This window comes from Nasonia vitripennis, chromosome 1, assembly GCF_009193385.2.
Source record: "Nasonia vitripennis strain AsymCx chromosome 1, Nvit_psr_1.1, whole genome shotgun sequence".
NCBI lineage: Eukaryota > Metazoa > Arthropoda > Insecta > Hymenoptera > Pteromalidae > Nasonia > Nasonia vitripennis.
The window spans coordinates 17,269,476-17,288,280 of NC_045757.1; the positions used below are offsets into that span (position 1 = coordinate 17,269,476).

An 18,805-nucleotide genomic window follows, 5' to 3' on the forward strand; every position below is an offset into this window, starting at 1 on the left:
CGTGAAATTAAGCGAACTGTATAATACGCGAAACGTTTTGTAGCCTTTATTGTGTATTATACGACAGAATATTTTTTTGGCTTATAATAATTATAATTATAGAATTTAATGATTTGCTTACAGGTAGCCATACGATGAACCCGTCACTTGACATAGGCAACTATTCTCCGATTTCTCCGCATTTACCAGATTTGCTAGATGAGTAAGTAAACTATTTCTTTTTTTTCAAAATTAGTATTGGCGCAATATTTTATGACCAAAAGGTAATACGCACTAGTTTCCTGTTGAATGAACTAAAGAAAAATGATACAGATGTAAAAATTCTCTGTATGTCATACAATATTTTATCCAAAACTGTAATAAAATTTTTGTGAACGTTATCACTTCTTTGCCGTCACTGCAAGCATTATTTACATTTAATAAAAAGTTGTGATGTGTTGATGATACGTTAGAATATACATTCGATTTCCACCAAACTATATTCTCGGCAAGCTACAGAGTCGAGCACGATTTTTTCCTGAAAAATATTCGAACCCATAGTCGTATTCGGTGTAACAGGAAAGCCGAGTAAGTCAGCTTACGAAAGTCATGCCCGTGCACAATCGCATCTTTTAATTTAATAAATGCACAAAGAGCCAACTCAGACTCTCTCTCTCTCTCTCTCTCTCTCTCTCTCTCTCTCTCTCTCTCTCTCTCTCTCTCTCTCTCTCTCTCTCTCTCTCTCTCTCTCTCTCTCTCTCTCTCTCTCTCTCTCTCTTATTGTATGCCCACATCCGCAGTCTACACATTACGTGCAGTTCCCCTCCTAGCCCTAACACCTGGTTTACGAGCATATGCACGTACAAAGGCCTCTACACGGTCGTCGTCGCGCACACAGATGCGGCAGCTCACTCTCTCTCTCTCTCTCTCTCTCTCTCTCTCTCTCTCTCTCTCTCTCTCTCTCTCTCTCTCTCTCTCTCTCTCTCTCCCCCCCGTATATCAATAAAAGCAATGCATCCCCCACGCTATATGCGTGTATACCTAGCTCGCATTCTCTTCTATGTTTGGAATGAAAGTTTTTCGACCCCGCGCGCGCGCAGCAGTAGTAGACAAACCGCGATATTCTACGCGTACGACGACGACCACGTGGTGGCGCTGGGGACCCACAGCTCTCTCGCGACCAACGAACGCTCTGCAGTCTGCAGTCGCTCGCGCATCAGCAGACAGTGCGCTACCGAGAGAGAGAGAGAGAGAGTTGTCACGTCGGAAATGGCCGCGCTGATATGACAGAGGCTCTACCGTTGTTGTTTTTGTTGTTGTTGTTGTTATTATGCTCGTGCTTTCGTTGCTTTTTTTGCTGTAAAAAAAATGATGAAGCTACTCGCGTACCTAGTGTTGACTCTAAATTGCTGTATTTTTGTACGAGCTCGGATGAGCGTCAGGAGATCCTACTCCGACGACGACTTCGACGATACGAGGTACGTGTGCAGTGCCGTGGAAGTGCACTTCAGCCGTTTTTTTGCTTCATCTTTTATCGCCGCTACAACGGTTTCTCGGCGGCTTGTCTTTGTGCTCGTGTATGCGATGCTGCGATGCATCTCAGCTCTAGTTCGTGACTTTTGCTCGCGCATGGCTTTGCGTGTCCTGCTGATGTCTGTGTCGAATAGTTGTCGAGGTTATGTTTATCGCTCTGTAAACAATTTTTGTTTACATTCTGAGAGCGCCCGCTGACGGTGTGGTGGAGGAGAAATTTTTTGGAGTTTCTTTCGCGCACATTATTAGGATGCTCTCTGCATACCATTTTTCATTCATGTTTTCACTGAAAAGTCTCGAATGTATTTAAATTGCAGTAATAAAGCACTCGATCAATACAAATAATTCACCTATCTTGAGAGTTTATAACGCTTAATTTTCATTAGCTCGTAACCAAAGGCATAGCTAGTTGTCATTAACATTTTCAGCGACTCAATCTGATCTGGAAATTATTTATGCTCACCTAATTTATTTTAATTATGAAAGTATTTAAGGAACACATATTTTTTCAGCAACAACGATGGAGATAAATTTGGTACTTCAGGGAGTGGATTATCTACTCCAAATCAGTTAGGATCAACAAATCATTTTGGTAGATCACCTCCTAGTCCACAACCAACTAATTCGCAAACCAGCACCATGGATCTTATGGAAATCAGCGGCCTTAAAAATGTCAATATGCAAATACCAGTAGGTGTTAGTCTCGCTAACCTGCCTGGCGCATCTTTGCTTCCAGGGCGTAAGGACAATCATGAAGGAATTTGCGAGGTTAGTGCTGGTCAAAGATATGATCACATTATAATGAATTTTAATCATTCTATTATTATATTTGTCTATTTCAGCTTTACGAAGGCAAAATATGTGCACAGTTTGTTGGCAATCACTCCGTCTACATTCCTCACCCCCTGACACAGAAGATGTTGGAAGAAAAATTAATAAAAGCTTTTCATGTTATCAATCAATCAAAGTAAGAATACATTCATTTAGAAATATGTTAGTATAAAACTTTTTATACTGCTTCTACTCGTACTACTGTGACAATTATTGGTAGAAAACCTAATCTGACTATGAGATAGTATATTTTTTACAGAGGTTATTGATGATAAGAGACGCTTTCGTGATATTTTTGTAGATAAAGTTGATTTCCTCGAATTTAATATCGTATTAAATTCGAAACAAATAAAAAAATTTTGTCGATCTGTAGCAAGTTCATTTTTTTCTAGTGATTTATCTTCAAACTGCGAGCGTTATGCGCAGCCATCTTTATGCTACTCGACTTTCCCGATCTGTCGAGATTTTCCAAAAAGTCAAAAGCCTAGCACGCAGCTGTTCAAACTATTGAACTCAAACCAGCAAGACTCATTCGACGATACAGATATAGATGACTCGTTTGACGATCTTTCACGCCTGCAGCATGGTATACGACGCAAACGAGGTGGCAAGTACCGTTCAAACTTTGACTCCAGTATCGATAACAAAGAAAGAGGTAATTTAAAGCACATTATCACAGAATTAGAAAATAATTCTTTTGTTGATCTTTAACCAAGCACATATTAAAAAAAATAGTATTCACTTTTCAACAATTGTGGGTCTGATTGTAAAAATATTTTCACAGCATCGACCCGCAAGATCATCAGCACGACGTATGGTGACTCGCGTTCGGCAAAGAAAGTCAGTTTGAACCGTAAACTTAGACGAATCTGTCGTAAAGAATGCGAGATCTTGGAGAACGATCTCTGCAGAAAGGAGTACGCTATTGCTAAACGTCATCCAGAAATTGGCAAGCAGGTCCCACTGGTTGAATGCTCGGATCTGCCAGAGGAAGGTACACTCGAGGCTGCGGACTGCATCAGCATCGGCATCTCTACTGAGAACAACGTTCAAGAAAGTAAGTTCCAGAAAGTAACTTTTAACTCTTTCATATTTCATATTTACAAGGATTTTATAGTTTAGCTCATTGATCACGCAATAACACAGTCTTTTTTATGGCACAGACAAATACAAAAATGATTATTAATAATTACAGATGTCTATTGTTATTGGGGAACTGGAAAGTCGTATACTGGTCCAGTAAAAACAAGTATGTTTGGTCGCCCCTGCTTGCCTTGGAAAAATCAGTTCAATCTACAAATATCTGATCATCTGGAACTGGCAGGTGGCCATTCTTATTGTCGAAATCCTGGCAGTACTGAACCCCAACCATGGTGTTACGTCGATGTGGATAATCGTAGTCAAAAAGAGTATTGTAATATACCTAAGTGTGGTGAGTAATACAGAAGAAAAATATAAAATCCTTTTAAAAATAGATGGTCCGCAGTAATTTTAAAATATAATGTTATTTAACTTTACTTATTTTTTCAGTTGAAAACTTATGGGTTTATGCTGTTGTTGGTTTTGTACTCACAGGAGGATTTGTAATTATATTAGTTTGTTATTGTTGTTGCTACAAAAGCAGAAAATCTAGAAGACAGACAAACCATTTACCAACAAATAAAGTACGTTAGCAATTTTTTAATAGCTGGCTTAATAAAAAAAAAGCAATAATAATAATAATCTTATAAGCAAAGTATTCAACAACCTTTGATCTTTTATAGATGTTAAATGGATTACAATGTGACAAAAATATTTATGATGGAAGACGAAATACAACACAGCCGATGGAGATGAGTTCTCTTTTAGCTGGTCCAGGAAATACAACTCCTGGAACTGGAACTTTAAGCAGTGGAAGTAGTAGAACTTCCAATAATCGAGTGCCACAATTTACAATAAATAATGTCATGTTATTACAAGAGCTAGGAGAAGGAGCCTTTGGTATGAAATAAAATTGTTTGATACTGATATTATAATTTTATCTTTTTATACGTCTTATTAACCGCTATTTTTTTGTGTTATAGGAAAGGTTTATAAAGGAGAATTACAAACAGGAAATAAGGCTGATGAAGTAATTTATGTAGCTGTTAAAACTTTAAAAGAAAACGCAAGTCCAAAAACTCAAAGTGACTTCAAACGCGAAGTTGATCTCATGACAGATCTTAGGCATCCAAATATTATTTGCTTACTTGGTGTAATACTTAACGGAGAGCCAATGTGTATGCTTTTTGAGTATATGACTCAAGGAGACTTGCATGAATTTCTGATCTGTCATTCACCAAGATCTGACGTCCCTTTAAATAATGCGAGTGGAAAAGTATTAGAGCAACCTGAATTTTTGCACATCGCTCTTCAAATTGCTTCCGGTAAATACATTTTTTTGTAATAATAAGACTTGAAATTTCGTATACAAAAAAAATTAGAAATACATCCCTGATATTTGTATAGGGATGGAGTATCTAGCCAGCCATCACTACGTTCATAGAGATTTAGCAGCCAGAAATTGTTTGGTTGGAGAAAACCTAACGGTAAAAATTTCAGACTTCGGTCTTTCTCGGGATATCTATAGCAGCGATTACTATAGAGTACAATCAAAAAGTTTATTGCCTGTAAGATGGATGCCACCAGAATCGATCTTATACGGAAAATTCACAACAGAATCTGATGTTTGGAGTTTTGGTGTTGTTTTATGGGAGATTTACAGTTATGGCTTACAGGTAAATCTAGAACCTTGATCTTTGATATGTTCATAAAATTTTGATAGTGAATTATAAATAATAATCAATTTAATTTGTTTGCAGCCATATTACGGTTATAATAATCAAGAAGTAATTGACATGATCCGCTCACGACAACTTCTTCCTTGCCCAGAGGATTGCCCGACAATGATCTACAGTCTGATGATAGAGTGTTGGCACGAGGTGGCCAATCGTCGGCCGCAGTTCCCGGAAATTCACCACCGGCTACACAACTGGTACGTCAATCAAACATACCTCAGTGACTTTTGCAACGAGTCGATAACAAGTTACTCGGGCAGTAGTCACAAGAGCACCAACAAAACAAACTCAACGCAACTCTCCGCGCCAGTCTACAAAAGCGATTCTCTAACCAGGAATCAGCAAACGCAGCTCGGCATGAATAAACAGCAATCACAGCACGTGCCGGACAGTCAACAGACGCTTTACGGCGGTGTGACGACAGACCAGCAGAGCAACATTCTCAAAATTCTGTCGCCTAACTTTCATAGTAGTCCGCAGCAGCAACAACAGCAGATCTTCGCAAACGGTCACAGCTGCAACGCTTACGGCGATCAACAGCAAGGCACGCCGTTAAAAAATCACCTCGGCTACCCGAATCAAAACCCGAATATGGGCCTGATAGGCGAGGATAAACAGCAGTGCTGCTCGCCCAAACTGAGCGGAGCAAAAAAGGTTCTTCCGTCAATGGTTATTCCTCACCAACAGCAGCTGCACAAGAATGGTGGTGTGCAAAATGGTGCACAGCTCGTAGTTAGACTGCCTGACCCCAGCAAAGTTCTTACAGAAACCAGGCTCTCGAAACAATAGGCAGTAGTCAAGCCTCGCCCACGTTTACTGGGGCCTCTTTGACTGAACTCGCACTTACGGGGATATGAATCGCGCGTGCTTGTGTGGTGTTAAATGCGAATCTGATTCCAGATCTGTCACGAACGACGGTTTAAGAGTTTCTTAGTGCATCGCGTATGTCTTTGCTTGCCTTATTAAAATGATAATTTTATTCTATACGTCTAAGAGATCCTCAAAGCTTATCATTTCTTTACTTAGGCAAGCAAAGGAAGTTAAGAGAGATAACATTATGATTATCTTGTACTTCTTATGACATTACACGTTATAATGATTGCTCGCAAAAACTTTTAATAGTCGAATAAAGCACGTGTAATTTGAATCGCACGCGTTCGTTTAAAAGAAAAATATTTCCTTGTTTTCTCAATAAGGAAACATTTGTATCCAAAGACTTAAAATATTGTATACATGGTCGAGTATACTCCTAAGCACAGTTAGGTATTGTTTAATATACTTGTGTAAAAATGCATGTGACAAAATCACACGTGCTATTTTCATTTCTGAATACAAAAAGCTAAACAGAAACGAACTTTGAGTTTGCTATGAAAAAAATGTTGAATCGAGTACATATGTATAAAAAACCCAGCTAATTCGAAATCGTCTTAATACGTTTATAAAGCTATTATGATAGCTTGAAGATTTTTAATATTATAGCAGTAATTGTCTAAATATGTTTTAATCAGAAGCTGTTACACTCATTTATGAAGCGTAAACATATAAACGAAAGTTAACTTCATACATAATTAATTTTATTTTAGAAAACGAAAATATCAGAATTTTCATACGATTTTTTATATTTAAATATTGTAACCAAACGATTTTTTTTACTTTTTTACAATAATACGTAAGACGTTGTATTTTACTGAACAGGACTTAAAGATTTAAACAAATTGTGATTTATTAGTGCCAGCGAAGATATAATTAAATAATTATCTGTGCACATAATAAATTGTATCTTAAGTATCAATTACTTATACACGGTCAACAACGCTGAAATTATTTGACTGATATATACAGTATATCATTGTTTTTCATCTTTTACTACTTTGTTTTATCTATCATTAATCATCTATACGAGTTTTTTATCGACCACTAGTTTAAAATATATATTTTAAATTAATCGGTCATACAGCTACACTGTATATTAAGGGAGTTCGATGATGAAACATAAGAATTTATACAAACTCATAAGACTTCAAAATGTAAGCATTTTTTAATACATGATCTTATGAAGAATGGTTATCGAACATTCACCATTCAAGACTTAAATGTATATAAAACAGTTGTATGTAAATGAAAACCCGTGGCGTGTTTTGATGAAATTTTATTTAAAAAGCTCTATACGAGTACGACTGTTTAGTCTGAACACTACGCTGTTTGATGCGAAAATCTATGGAACATGCTTAAATCTTAAATCTTGTATTATTTACATATTCAGAGAATCTTCGTTAATTTGGGTATTACTATTACGCTGTAAATTAATTTATTAACTTTTATAACGTGCCATTTATTTTATAAATTTGGATAAGTATTTATAGAATTTGATAAAATTAATTTTCATTTATTAAAGTAAATCAATACATTGAAGTTGAAATTCAAATAAGCGTGTAATTAATATTGTAGTCGACGGTTACAGTAGTATTGTTTTAATATAATTTATTTATTACATTTATACAGAAAACTAATTAAAGCAAAGAGAAAATCAAAATTTATATAGTACATCGAAATTAACTAAGCGCTATGAAAAATTTGACTCATTTAAAGAAGTAAAAAATAGTTGCAACCCCGTTGCAGAAACAACTAAATTGCTCTTGTATTATTTCCCAAGTTGCTACAAGGAAATCGAATTTTAGAACATACGGATTCGCATTATAAAATAAAGACTAAATGCTTGCGAAACTCCAACGTTCGGTATTACTGCATGTATTTATTATACTGCCTAGGTATGATTAAGACTTTTTGCAGGCTCATTACGATAATTTTGTATTAGTCAAGACAATTATCTTAAAAATTAATTTATAAACTTATATTTTCATTTCAAAGTCTGTTAATGTTTCACATTTTCCATATTATTGATTACTTTTAAGAAAACCATGCTATTGGAGTAATATTTCCACATATGTATGTATAAGTTTATACAATTTCGTATGTTGGGTGTATAAAAGATATAAATTAAGATGTCTAAACAAGCAAATATGAAAATGTACAAATTCTAGTTGAATTTAAAAATGTGATTATTTTCAAAATTACTTTGTTTTGTAAAGTATGTGGACATTTTCATATTTACCTGTATTGATAAACTAAAATATTGTAGTCACATAAGATCACGTTATATTACGAAAGAATGAAACGATATAATAAATATGATTCGTGTAATTAAAGAAAAGCGTGTATGATAATTTTTATAATTAATTTTTTTATATATATGATATATAGATATATATTAATGTATATGCGAAATAGGTACGTGTGAACAAGAAACTAAATTATAAAAATTGTCGATCACTACAGGACGATTTATAAAAAGAAAAACCTACCCTTGTATGTAAAATTACGTGATTGACTGAATACTTACGTCTCGTATTATTTATAGATGTCACTTCGCCTTCAACAAATATCTTGTACTAATCTTAATGACTTTTGTGAAAAGAAACGCATCGATTTTTTCTATAGAAGAGAAAGAAGCTCTATTGAGTACTTTTCTTAATTTATGCAGACGTATGCAATACTTGTTCTTCAAGTTCTATAGGAAAAGGTATTTAAAAGACTGACAACTACTTGAGATTTTCTGTACCATTAGAGTTGTTCACGTCGTCATCTCGAGAGTTTGTCAAAAAGATAAGAATTGTAGATTTATACCGTAATTTATATTGAGTATATTTAGTAACCTACGATCTTTATATATATTCGGTCAAATATATAATCAATGTTTTTGTATCACAGTGCTTATTCATGACCATACACCCTCACTGCTATCCACTTCCAAGAGAAATTCCAATGAGAGCAACGCATTTTAAAAGTAAAAAATCAATTTATTCAAAATCTTATGATAATACATAATACATAAGTGGTAGTTTCAAAATTAAAATTTAATATACCAACAATTTACAAATAAATTATATAAATTAATACAAAATTGAGGCGCGATCACGAAGCTAATTATTTGTTGTTGTTGTTGTTTATATTATTGGATTTCAAATATTCAGTTCGAATACATCACCGTCCATCAGGCTAACAATATCTTTAAACTATTGCATTTGAAAACCTATTCGTCGTTATTATCATCATTTAAATATATAAAAATACTATTACAATAATTTTCTCAATAATGTGCGTTGTAAAGAGTAGTAGTAATGATAATAGACGTTCATGTATTGCCTAAAAAAATAAACTTTTCCTGAGTATTAGTACAAGTAAAATAACATTTTGATTTCACCTACATAACAATTGATTTTTTTCTTTATCTCCCGCTTTCTCTCTCATAATCAGCAAAGGCACGTAATCTCCCTAGCTTTCATTTGGTTTATTGATCATCCTCAGCAGCTGAGCCGCCAGTTGCTTATGCTTGTTAACGAGTGCGATTTGGATGAGCGTCTTGTCCTCGCTGTTGCGAGCGTTCGTGATGGCCGGGACCTCGTCGGCGTTGGCCGCCTCTATCTTGGCGATCATCTTCTCGTCGCCCCTCTGCGCGTCCCCGAAGAGCTCGCCGATGAGGCTCAGCAGCCTGACGATCTCCGGCTCGCCGGCGAACTGGAGGGGCGTCTCGCTGTCGTTGTTCCGCGCGTCGTAGATGGCCGCGTTCCTCAGCAGACACTTGACGATTTCGCGGTGGCCGTTCTTCGCGGCGACGTGGAGGGCGGTGGTTCCCCTGCTCTTGGTCTTGGCGTTGACCAGCTCGCTGAGCTTGGTCTTGTTGCCGCTCACGTGGCCCAGCAGCATCTCCACGATCTCGGCGGAACCCTTGAGCGTGGCTATGTGCAGGGGCGTGTTGCCCTGGTTGGTCGAGACGTGGACGTTGGCCTTGGCGTCGAGCAGGACTCGGACCACGCGCGGGTTGCCTCGGTCCACGGCAAAGTGCAGCAGCGACTTGCCCTCGGTGTCGCGGCAGTTGACGTCGGTGCGCTCGGCCAGCAGCCGGCGGATCACCTCCTCCTTGTCGTTCCTGATGGCGATGCGCATGAGGTTCTCGAAGCTGTCGCCGTTGTTGTCGAGGCAGCCGATGCGGCGCAGCTCCTCTTCGATGCCGCGGATCGCCTCGTCGTAGTTCTGGATCTTGGGGTTGTTGCGGCCGAGAGCCGCGGCCGTCTTGTTGCGGCACTCGCGGTAGATGCGCAGCGCCGTATGATACTTGCCCTGCTGCAGGTACATGAGGGCCATGTTCTGCCGAGTCTGCATGCAGTCCGGATGGGTGGCGCCGATCGCGGCCTTCTCGCTCTCGTGGCGCTCCTCGAACATGGCCATGGCCTGGGCGAACTTGCGGTCGCGTATCAGCGCCTGCACGAGGATGTTGGAGGCGCGCTGGGTCTCGGGGTGGAGCGGCCCGTAGGCCTGGCGCTTGCGCTCGTAGATGCGCTCGTGGATGCGCAGCGATTCCTCGCACTTGCCCTGCCGGTGCAACAGCTGGGCGATCTTGCACTCAGTGGCCATGGTCTGGGCGTGCTGCAGGCCCAGGCTCCGCCTCTGGATCTCGAAGACGTCCGCGAGGATCTGCATGGCGTCGTCGAAGCGGCGCATGTCCTCCAGCACGAGGGCCATGTTGACGCGCGTGCTCAGGATGTCGGACACGCTGGTGGCCGGCTGCTCGCGCTGCCTCTCGTAAACCTCCTCGAGCACGGCCAGGGCGTCAAAGCTCCGGCGCTGCTGCTGCATCAGCAGGGCTATGGTCGTCTTGGTGGCCAGGCTGTCCTTGGCCCCGGCTCCGAGGATGGCTTCCTGCTTCTCGTAGACGCCCTCCAGCAGGAGCTGCGCGTCGCGCCACTTGCTCGTCTCGAAGAGCGCGCAGCCGATCTTGTACTTGATCTCGAGGATGCTGGGGTCGTTCGCGCTAAAGATCTCGCGGCGCTTGTTCAGCACGGTGGTGAACTGGCTGATCGCCTCCTCGTACTGGCCGTTCTCGAGGAAGAACTCGGCGGTGCCAAGGAGGCTGGTCGTGTCCGAGTCCTGCCAGAGCCGCTTTAGCTGGTCGACCCTGGAGAAGTTGCAGTGCATCGCGTGCGCCACGAGGGTGCGGTGCTCCCGGTTGGCCGCTCCGGCGATGGCCCGCACGTTGCCGATGTTCTTGATCTTCTTGATCTCCTTGATAAAGTCGAAATTGTTGTTGGCGATGCTCTGGAAGGATTCGTCGATCATCTTGAGCAGGTTGATGGTGTTGCGCTCGTTGGCCACGTCCAGCGGGGTCTTGCCGGCCTTACACACGGCGTTGTAGACAGCCCCGCTGGCCAGCAGGCTCTTAGCGATCTTCAGGTGGGAGAACTTGGCGGCGTAGTGCAGGGGCGTCAGGCCCTCGCTGTCCGCGACGTTGGGGCTCGCGTCGGCCTCGAGCAGCACGTTCACCACGTCCTCGTTGCCCCTGGACACGGCGATGTGCAGGGGCGTGAGGTTCTCGCTATTCCTCGCGTTGACAATCGCCCCGCTGTTCACGCGCTCCTGCACGACGTCCGCCTCGCTGTGGCTGACGAAGCCGAAGAGCAGCTCGGTCTCGGCCAGGGCCCGCTTGAGCGCCTCGCTCGTGCCCATGTCAACGGGCTTCTTGCCGGTCTCGTCGCTCGCGTTGAAGTACGCCCCGTTCTTCACGAGGAACGTCACTATCTCGTGGTGGTCGTGGTGCGCGGCCAGGTGCAGCGGCGTCATCTCCTCCTCGTCCCGGGCGTTCACGTCGGCGCCCTGCTGCACGAGATACTCGGTCACGCTCAGCTGGCCCGCCAGCGCGGCGTAGTGCAGCAGCAGCTGGCGTCGCGGGCCGGCCTCGTCGACGCTCTGCCCGAGGCCGACGAAGTACTCGACGATGTCCTTGCGGTCCTTCGTCGCCGCGTAGTGGATGGGCTTGGCGCCGGTCGAGTCCTTCACGTCGACGTTCGCGCCGCTCTCCACCAGGAGCCGCACCACGCTGAGGTTGCCCGCCAGCACGGCGATATGCAGAAGCGTGTAGCCCTTGTAGCAGGCGAGGTTGATGCTGTCCCTCGTCCGCTCGAGCAGGACTTTTACGCTGGCGGAGCAGCTGACCGCGACCGCCGTCTCCAGCGGGGTGCTCTCCGCATTGTTCTTCGCGCTCATGTCCGCGCCGCTTTGCAGCAGGATCTCGAGGACCTTGGTGTGGCCGTCGACCGCGGCCAGGTGCAGCGCGGTCATGCCGTTGACGTTCCTGTCGTTGAGCACCGCTCCGTTTGCTATCAGAGTTCTTACCAGCTCCTCGTGGCCCAACTCCGAGGCGATGTGCAGCGGCTTCCTGTCGGTCGAGTCCGCGCAGTTGACGTCGATCCCGCTGGCTATCAGGCTGTTGGCTATGCCCTCGAAGTTCTTCTCGACGGCCACGTGCAGGAGGCTTATGCCGCCGTCGTAGGTGAAGTCGACCTTAGCCTTGCTCTGTATCAGAATGTCGACCATGTCCTTGTTGCCGGAGAGAACGGCGAACAGCAGGGGCTGGCCCCTCACCGCGTCGACGTTGGCGCCGTTGGCAATCAGCAGTTTGACTATCTTCTTGTAGTTGAACTTGACAGCCGCGGAGAGTGGGGCGCAGTTCGTCTTGCTCGTTATGTCCACATCGGCGCCCTTGGCCACCAGGACCTCCACGGCCTCGTGGGAGCCAACCTCGATCGCTGTCAGCAGGGGAGTCTTGCCCTCGTAGTCTTGTGCGTTGATATTCTTAGCCTTCTTCAGCAGCAGAACTATGGCGTCCTTGTGGTTGTGCTCGGCGGCCAAGTGGAGCGGCGTCGCGTCGTCGTTGTCGGTGGTGTTCACGTCGCCCCCGTGCTCCATGAGGAAGCCGATGACCTCCAGGTTGCCCTTCATCGCGGCGACGTGCACCGGCGTCGAGCCGCAGAGGGCCCTGTGGTTCACGTGCGCGTCGTTCTCCACGAGGATCTTCACAACCTCCAGGACGTCCTGATCGACGGCCGCGTGCAGAGGCGTCGACTCGTTGACGTCCTCGACGTTGACGTTGCCGTTGTGCTCGAGGAAGAGCCTCAGGAGATCGCTGTAGCCCTCGGAGGCGGCCATGTGGACCGGCGTGACGTTGTCGACGCCTGGGACGTTCACGTCAACGTTGAGATTGACCAGGTACTCCACGACCTCCTTGTGGCCGTAGTCGATGGCTATGTTCAAAAAGTCCCTGCCGCTAAGGATGATACTGGGGTCGTGTTGGAGTAAAGCGTGCACGGTGTGCAGGTGGCCGTCCCGCATCGCCAAGTGGATCGGAGTAACGCCGGTGTCCGTGGCGGCGACCACGTTCGCGCCGTACTTGACTAAGGTATTGATTATATCGTTGAAACCAGACTTGGCGGCGTAATGCAGGGGTGTGTAAAAATCGTTGTCCAGTGCGTTCGCGTCGGCGCCGTACTTCAGCAAAATGGAGGCTATCTTCCTGCAGCCGTACTCAGCGGCGAGATGCAGCGGGGTGGAACCCTTGATGTTCTTCGCGTTGACATTGGAGCCTCTTAGTATTAAAATCTTCGTCGCGTCCACGTTACCCTTGATCACAGCTAAATGCAATGGAATCACGCCTTTGTCAGTCCGGTCGGCGACGTTGGCTTTGAAATTCAACAAGTGGTCTATTATATCGGGATGGCCTTTCTCCGCCGCCAAGTGCAGCAGCGTGAATCCTCCCATGGATTCATTGTAGTCGTCGTGTTCCTCCTCGCCTATGAGAATTAAAAAAGTTTCCCTGTGATTGTTCGTTATTGCGTAGTGTAGGGGAGCGAACCCGTTTTGATCTTTGGCTATATTATTCGCTTTGTGCTTCAGCAAAACTGACACAGCCTCGTGGTGACCCTTCAGCGCTGCGTAATGCAACGGCGTCCTCTGCTTATTGTCTTTGTCGTTGATGAAAGAGTCGTTCGCTTTGAGCAACAATTGCACTATGTTAGCTCGGCCGTGCTCGGCCGCTACGTGCAATGGAATTTGGCCGTTATTGTCCTTACCGTTCATTTTCAAACCTTGATCCAGAAGAAATTCCACGACTTCGAGATTACACCCTTTGGCCGCGACGTGCAGCGTCGTTTGGAAATTGATATCATAGCCGTTGATATCGGCACCGCTCGCGATGCAGTGCTTCAAACACGCCAGGCTTCCTTCCTCCAAAGCCGAGAACATTTGCTGCTGACGAGATATGATGACTAGATCTTCTTTGTATCTGCTCCTCAACTTGTCCGGATCCTCTCTCACCGATCTGCCAATTTTTTTCTTGTTCGTCATCAAATTTTCTAGCACCATTTTCTTGGCATTGAGAATAATTGCGACCGATACGTCCGAGGGCAGAACGTCGTTCAGAGGATTATTGTACGCCAAATGGTTGCGCAAATTCTTTCCAATCAACAAAGGAGTAATTTCATCTAAAAACAACAGATTATTCTCCAAACAATTCTTAGCGCTTCCTAAAATCGACAGTACATCGTAAATCAACAGTTCTAGCATAGCTTGCACTTTGTTACTTATGTTTTCGGTAATAATATTTGAATTATTGTTTAATATATTACTGTACAATACACTCTGGAGTTCCAATAACTTCGAGGTGAGTTCGCTAACGTAATTCTCGTCCGATAAATTGACCGATCTGGCTTCCTCGGCTTCCCCGATAAAAGTACTTTTATTCAACGTTTTCTTCAATCTATCCACCCATGCAATATTGTCCGTTTCCAATTTAGCCAGATTCATTAGTTTACAAGTCAGTCTATCGATTTCTTGAAAGTTATCACACTTTATTTGGAATACACGGGAACGGTATAATTCAACAACCAGCTCGGTTATTTTTTTCATGCAATCTGATTTCTTCGTTGAATTCATATAGTCTAAAATTTTTTCGGCATAACCTTTAGCTAATATAATATCGCTACTTTCGATGCCGTTCTCTTGGAGACTCAGGAATAAATTGCTCAGTAATGTATTTCCCGCGAAGAAATCCTCGGAAACGTGACTTAATTTACTTTTTTCGCCGCTAATTGTACCGGTAAAGTAATCAAAAACATTAACTTCATTGACAGTTTTATCAGTAACATTTCTTTTCAACTCGGAAATCAGCGACTCGAGCATGTCATACTCCGCCGAGTTGAAATTTTCATTGACTACGGAATCTAATTTGTATTTATTGAACAGCAGAGCTACCTCTCCCAATTTGTCGGCGTCATTCAGGTCTACGATTTTTTTCAAGAGATCCTTCACTATTCTAATCTTGTTCTTGAAAAGCATGTAAGCCGTTACAGTACCGATTTTTCTAGTGTCGTTTTGCAAACCTACGAAATAGTGAATATTATGATTTTGTTCAATTTCCAATATTTTACTTGAAGTATGAAGATTTGACAACGAGTTCTGCAGAGAGATAAAAATGTCTCTCGTATTAATTGGCAATGATAACAGTAGTGTCTCACTTATAGTACTAGATAGTTTAGGTGATTCTAAGGTATTTTTTAAATATTGTCCAATAACTTGCAAGCATCTTATAATAACTAATTGCCCTTCTCTTCTCTTAGGATCAGCCAGCGACGTTAGGTTAACGTAATTATTTATTTTATCTAAAGAATATATTTCACTCAGTTCTTTGAAATCATCGTACAACTCTTTGAACTCAGGATTCTCACTTATAATTCTATTGACGTTCAAATCGCGATTTATTTTTGGAAGAACACTTAATTTTGAAATATTCAAACTTTGTATACTGCCTTGCACACTTTTCAGTTTATTTGCAAAGCTCGATAAATATTTGACTATCTTTGCGCTACTTAAAGTAGCTTGATAAAATAAATTAATTTCTTGCTTCTTTATGTACGACGAGATAAAACAGATTAGGCAAAATTCTATTTCCTCCCAGGGCAATCTGTCATATGTACATTTCAATTGCTGCTTTAGAATGAAAATATTTTGTGCAATAAATCTTGTAATAAAGACGCATTTATCGTCAACCTTATCCAGCGCGCTTAATCGCGAAATTCTTTCAAGAACTATCTCGATACGTTCATTTATATTACTGATTGAAAGCTTATAGGTAGACGCTTTGTTAGAACCACTTGAGAAAAAGCGAAGATTTATTAATATATCCTCAATGAATATTTTTACTTCTTTTGTCAAAGGAACATTCTTTAACTTTAATTCTTCATACGTTTTTGAACAAATTTCCTCTAATTTATCCGAGTTAGCGAAATAATTATCTGGCCAGCCGTTAATCATTATTTCTAATACTTGGATATTACCCCATCTAATAGCATAGTAAAATGCTGTATGGCACGATTCATCTTTATCTTCTGGTGATATATTTTTTCCACTTAGAAAAAACTTTTTCAAAACAGTACTGTAATTGTCAAAAATATACTTTATAATTTCCGTACTATTACACTGGCAGGCTAAAATTATAAAGTTTGTTTTTTTCAACGAATTCGCGGCATCTTCGTAATAAGATACTAATTCATTGTGATTTTCTGAAGCATTGATGTAGCAAAGGAAGTTGCTTAGGCGCTTGAATTGTTCAATATCTCCATCCTTTATGGATATCTTCAATTCCAATAAAATTTGATGATAAAGCAGTTTCGTCTTAGTTTTATCATAACTGTATAATTTGTCATACTGATCCAAAAAATCTGCTTTAGAATTATATGTACGTTTGAGAAAACGTTTGTTTTCCTTGTAGTACGTCGAGTTTTGTTTATAACGTTCCATGTTTGTATGTTATTATCTTTTTAATCCAAACACATTTCTAGTTTCAGATTTCTTGTTAATTTTGTGGCTATAAAATAAAAATTCACATATTAATTTTATATCGAAATTTCGTTATATTCGTAAAATTACAGATAATCTAACGAATATTTATTAGCAAACATCAATTCCTAATATTAGATACAATTATTAATGTAACATAAGTTCAAAAGTAATTTTTTAAGTAAAAAATAAAAATAAAAAATCCTCCAGATTTTTACTAAAATAAGGTTGATATAATTGTTACTTACAGCATTAAGTGTACTTGTCTTCTTAATATGAAGTTATTGTTCCGCATATAGATAGAAAATCATTTATCTGTAAATATAAATCAAGTATTAGTTTTTTTGGCAAGACTTATTATATTGATAACTGAAAAATAAACTATTATGAAAATCTTAAATTATTGTTCGAAAAAGCCTGTGTGGATATACGTATATGTATATATATGATGTGTGCGTGTGTGCGCGCGCGTAGAAGAGGAGGCGGGGTGCGTGTGTATACATATATAATAAATATATACGCGGTGATCGCAGCATTACGCGATGGATTTTACGTTTTGCCTCATTTTTTATTTAATAATATGATGTGGGATTAAAAATACATTTATAATTTCGTTTATATGGCTTTTCATAGCGCGGTTCTTCGATTTAAAGAATTCAGATCATTTCAAAAATATTTTTATTAGAAATTTCGGAAAATTTTCTTCAAAGAAAATAAATAAAACAACTGGCTACGACTATATAAGTACTCAAAAAATCGTGTAATTTATTTTATACGGTCGATAATTATCATCTACAGTGTGAATGAAAATTAATCGCGTATGCAAAACAAGTAGATACAGCATAGATATCTGAACAATGCGACGATTTCGAAATTGGATAAAATTCGACCGAGAAACATAACATATAGGCAACCTTAAATTCGATATTGCTTTACCTAGTTCGCCCCTCCCCCTCCGCAAAGTCACGTTTAAGCTTCGATTTACATGAAGTTACGAAAGAAAAGCAGCAAAAAATACTCACATTATAAAACGCTAATCTTTTTCTAGCGAGGTGGTAGTGTTGTATATCGGACAGAAAAGTTAACAAATCGCGTACCTGTAAAAGTAAGAAAAAAAAATTATTCTAGTAAGCTCTCGTACATGCACGATAAACTACTCGAATCTACCGTGCTCTCGAGCTACAATATTTTGATACAAATTTTCCTCCATCAACTTGTCCGTTCACGACTATTTCAGTATTATTTTTAAACTACACAATCTATTGCTCATTCACACATCGTACTCACACAAGATCAAATGTTTACATTCTCACGTGGGCAGTACTTCTCTTCTTGTAAATTCCAATTGCAAACTACTTGTTGATGATTTAACGCGCTTCTGCATGAAAATTCGTAAACTTGTGATTGGTTGTTACTTAACTTTTCGAACGGCAGTGCAGAATACGGTCTCAAAACCATCGAATAGTCGCAGAACTTTGCATTTTGTTAAATTCACTAATGTTCCTTGCACTTGACGTCTTGCACTGTTTTCGTGCACGGACTTCTCAGTCAGTATAGAGGACAGCTCTGAATAAAGTTTATAAGAGATAGTGTACCTTGAGTGGGGGAACCAGCAGTAAACGCGTCCTGTTACGTAAATATACCGTCCGCCATACTAGAAGCGCGAATATTCAAAATAAAAGAATAAAATCTAGTTTCTAATATAACTGACAATCTTTCTTCGATGTTTTTCCGCACGAATCCGAGAGACGCACTTTTACCCCCTTTACGATCCTTTTTTGCCACCCTTCATAAAACGTGCGCAGGGAATTTCCCAAGCGCACTAATCCTTAGGACCTCAGCACCCGAGCCCTCTTCCTGCAGCACATCTGGGTCCCTTACCCCCCCCCCCCGCTTTCTCTCTCTCTCCCTCTCCCTCCCAA

The 18,805-nt window shown here is 41.4% G+C and overlaps 2 protein-coding genes across 11 annotated transcripts in view; one reads left to right on the plus strand and one right to left on the minus strand.

Moving 5' to 3' along the window:
• The window catches only part of LOC100116943 (tyrosine-protein kinase transmembrane receptor Ror), a 324,541-nt gene extending 315,620 nt beyond the window's left edge, over positions 1–8,921 (plus strand). For 3 of the 6 annotated variants that reach the window (XM_031924699.2, XM_031924708.2, XM_032595831.1), the window contains 11 exons: positions 124–202; positions 2,025–2,280; positions 2,355–2,479; positions 2,736–2,998; positions 3,128–3,400; positions 3,539–3,775; positions 3,874–4,007; positions 4,107–4,323; positions 4,407–4,748; positions 4,831–5,099; positions 5,184–8,921. In XM_031924699.2, coding sequence (XP_031780559.1) covers positions 124–202; positions 2,025–2,280; positions 2,355–2,479; positions 2,736–2,998; positions 3,128–3,400; positions 3,539–3,775; positions 3,874–4,007; positions 4,107–4,323; positions 4,407–4,748; positions 4,831–5,099; positions 5,184–5,948 — 2,960 coding nt within the window. In that variant the 3' untranslated portion in view covers positions 5,949–8,921. Of the gene's footprint in view, positions 1–123; positions 203–1,027; positions 1,458–1,502; positions 1,829–2,024; positions 2,281–2,354; positions 2,480–2,735; positions 2,999–3,127; positions 3,401–3,538; positions 3,776–3,873; positions 4,008–4,106; positions 4,324–4,406; positions 4,749–4,830; positions 5,100–5,183 lie in introns of those variants that run through there. The other 3 variants (XM_031924713.2, XM_001601258.6, XM_032595832.1) reach the window with 3 other exon arrangements.
• Positions 8,922–8,995: 74 nt separating this feature from the next.
• On the minus strand, positions 8,996–18,672 carry LOC103318096. 5 transcript variants are annotated; one of them, XM_008219347.4, is made up of 4 exons: positions 18,304–18,672; positions 17,906–17,980; positions 17,132–17,198; positions 8,996–16,911 (listed from the first exon to the last, which is right to left on the minus strand). In XM_008219347.4, exon 4 carries the CDS (start codon positions 16,842–16,844, stop codon positions 9,492–9,494), a length of 7,353 nt encoding a protein of 2,450 aa, XP_008217569.1. In that variant the 5' UTR covers positions 16,845–16,911; positions 17,132–17,198; positions 17,906–17,980; positions 18,304–18,672; the 3' UTR covers positions 8,996–9,491. The 5 variants fall into 5 exon arrangements, with proteins under 5 accessions (XP_008217569.1, XP_016842164.1, XP_016842163.1 ...); XM_016986675.3 differs by having other exon boundaries at positions 18,197–18,672; XM_016986674.3 differs by having other exon boundaries at positions 18,189–18,672.
• Between the last annotated feature and the right edge of the window lie 133 nt (positions 18,673–18,805).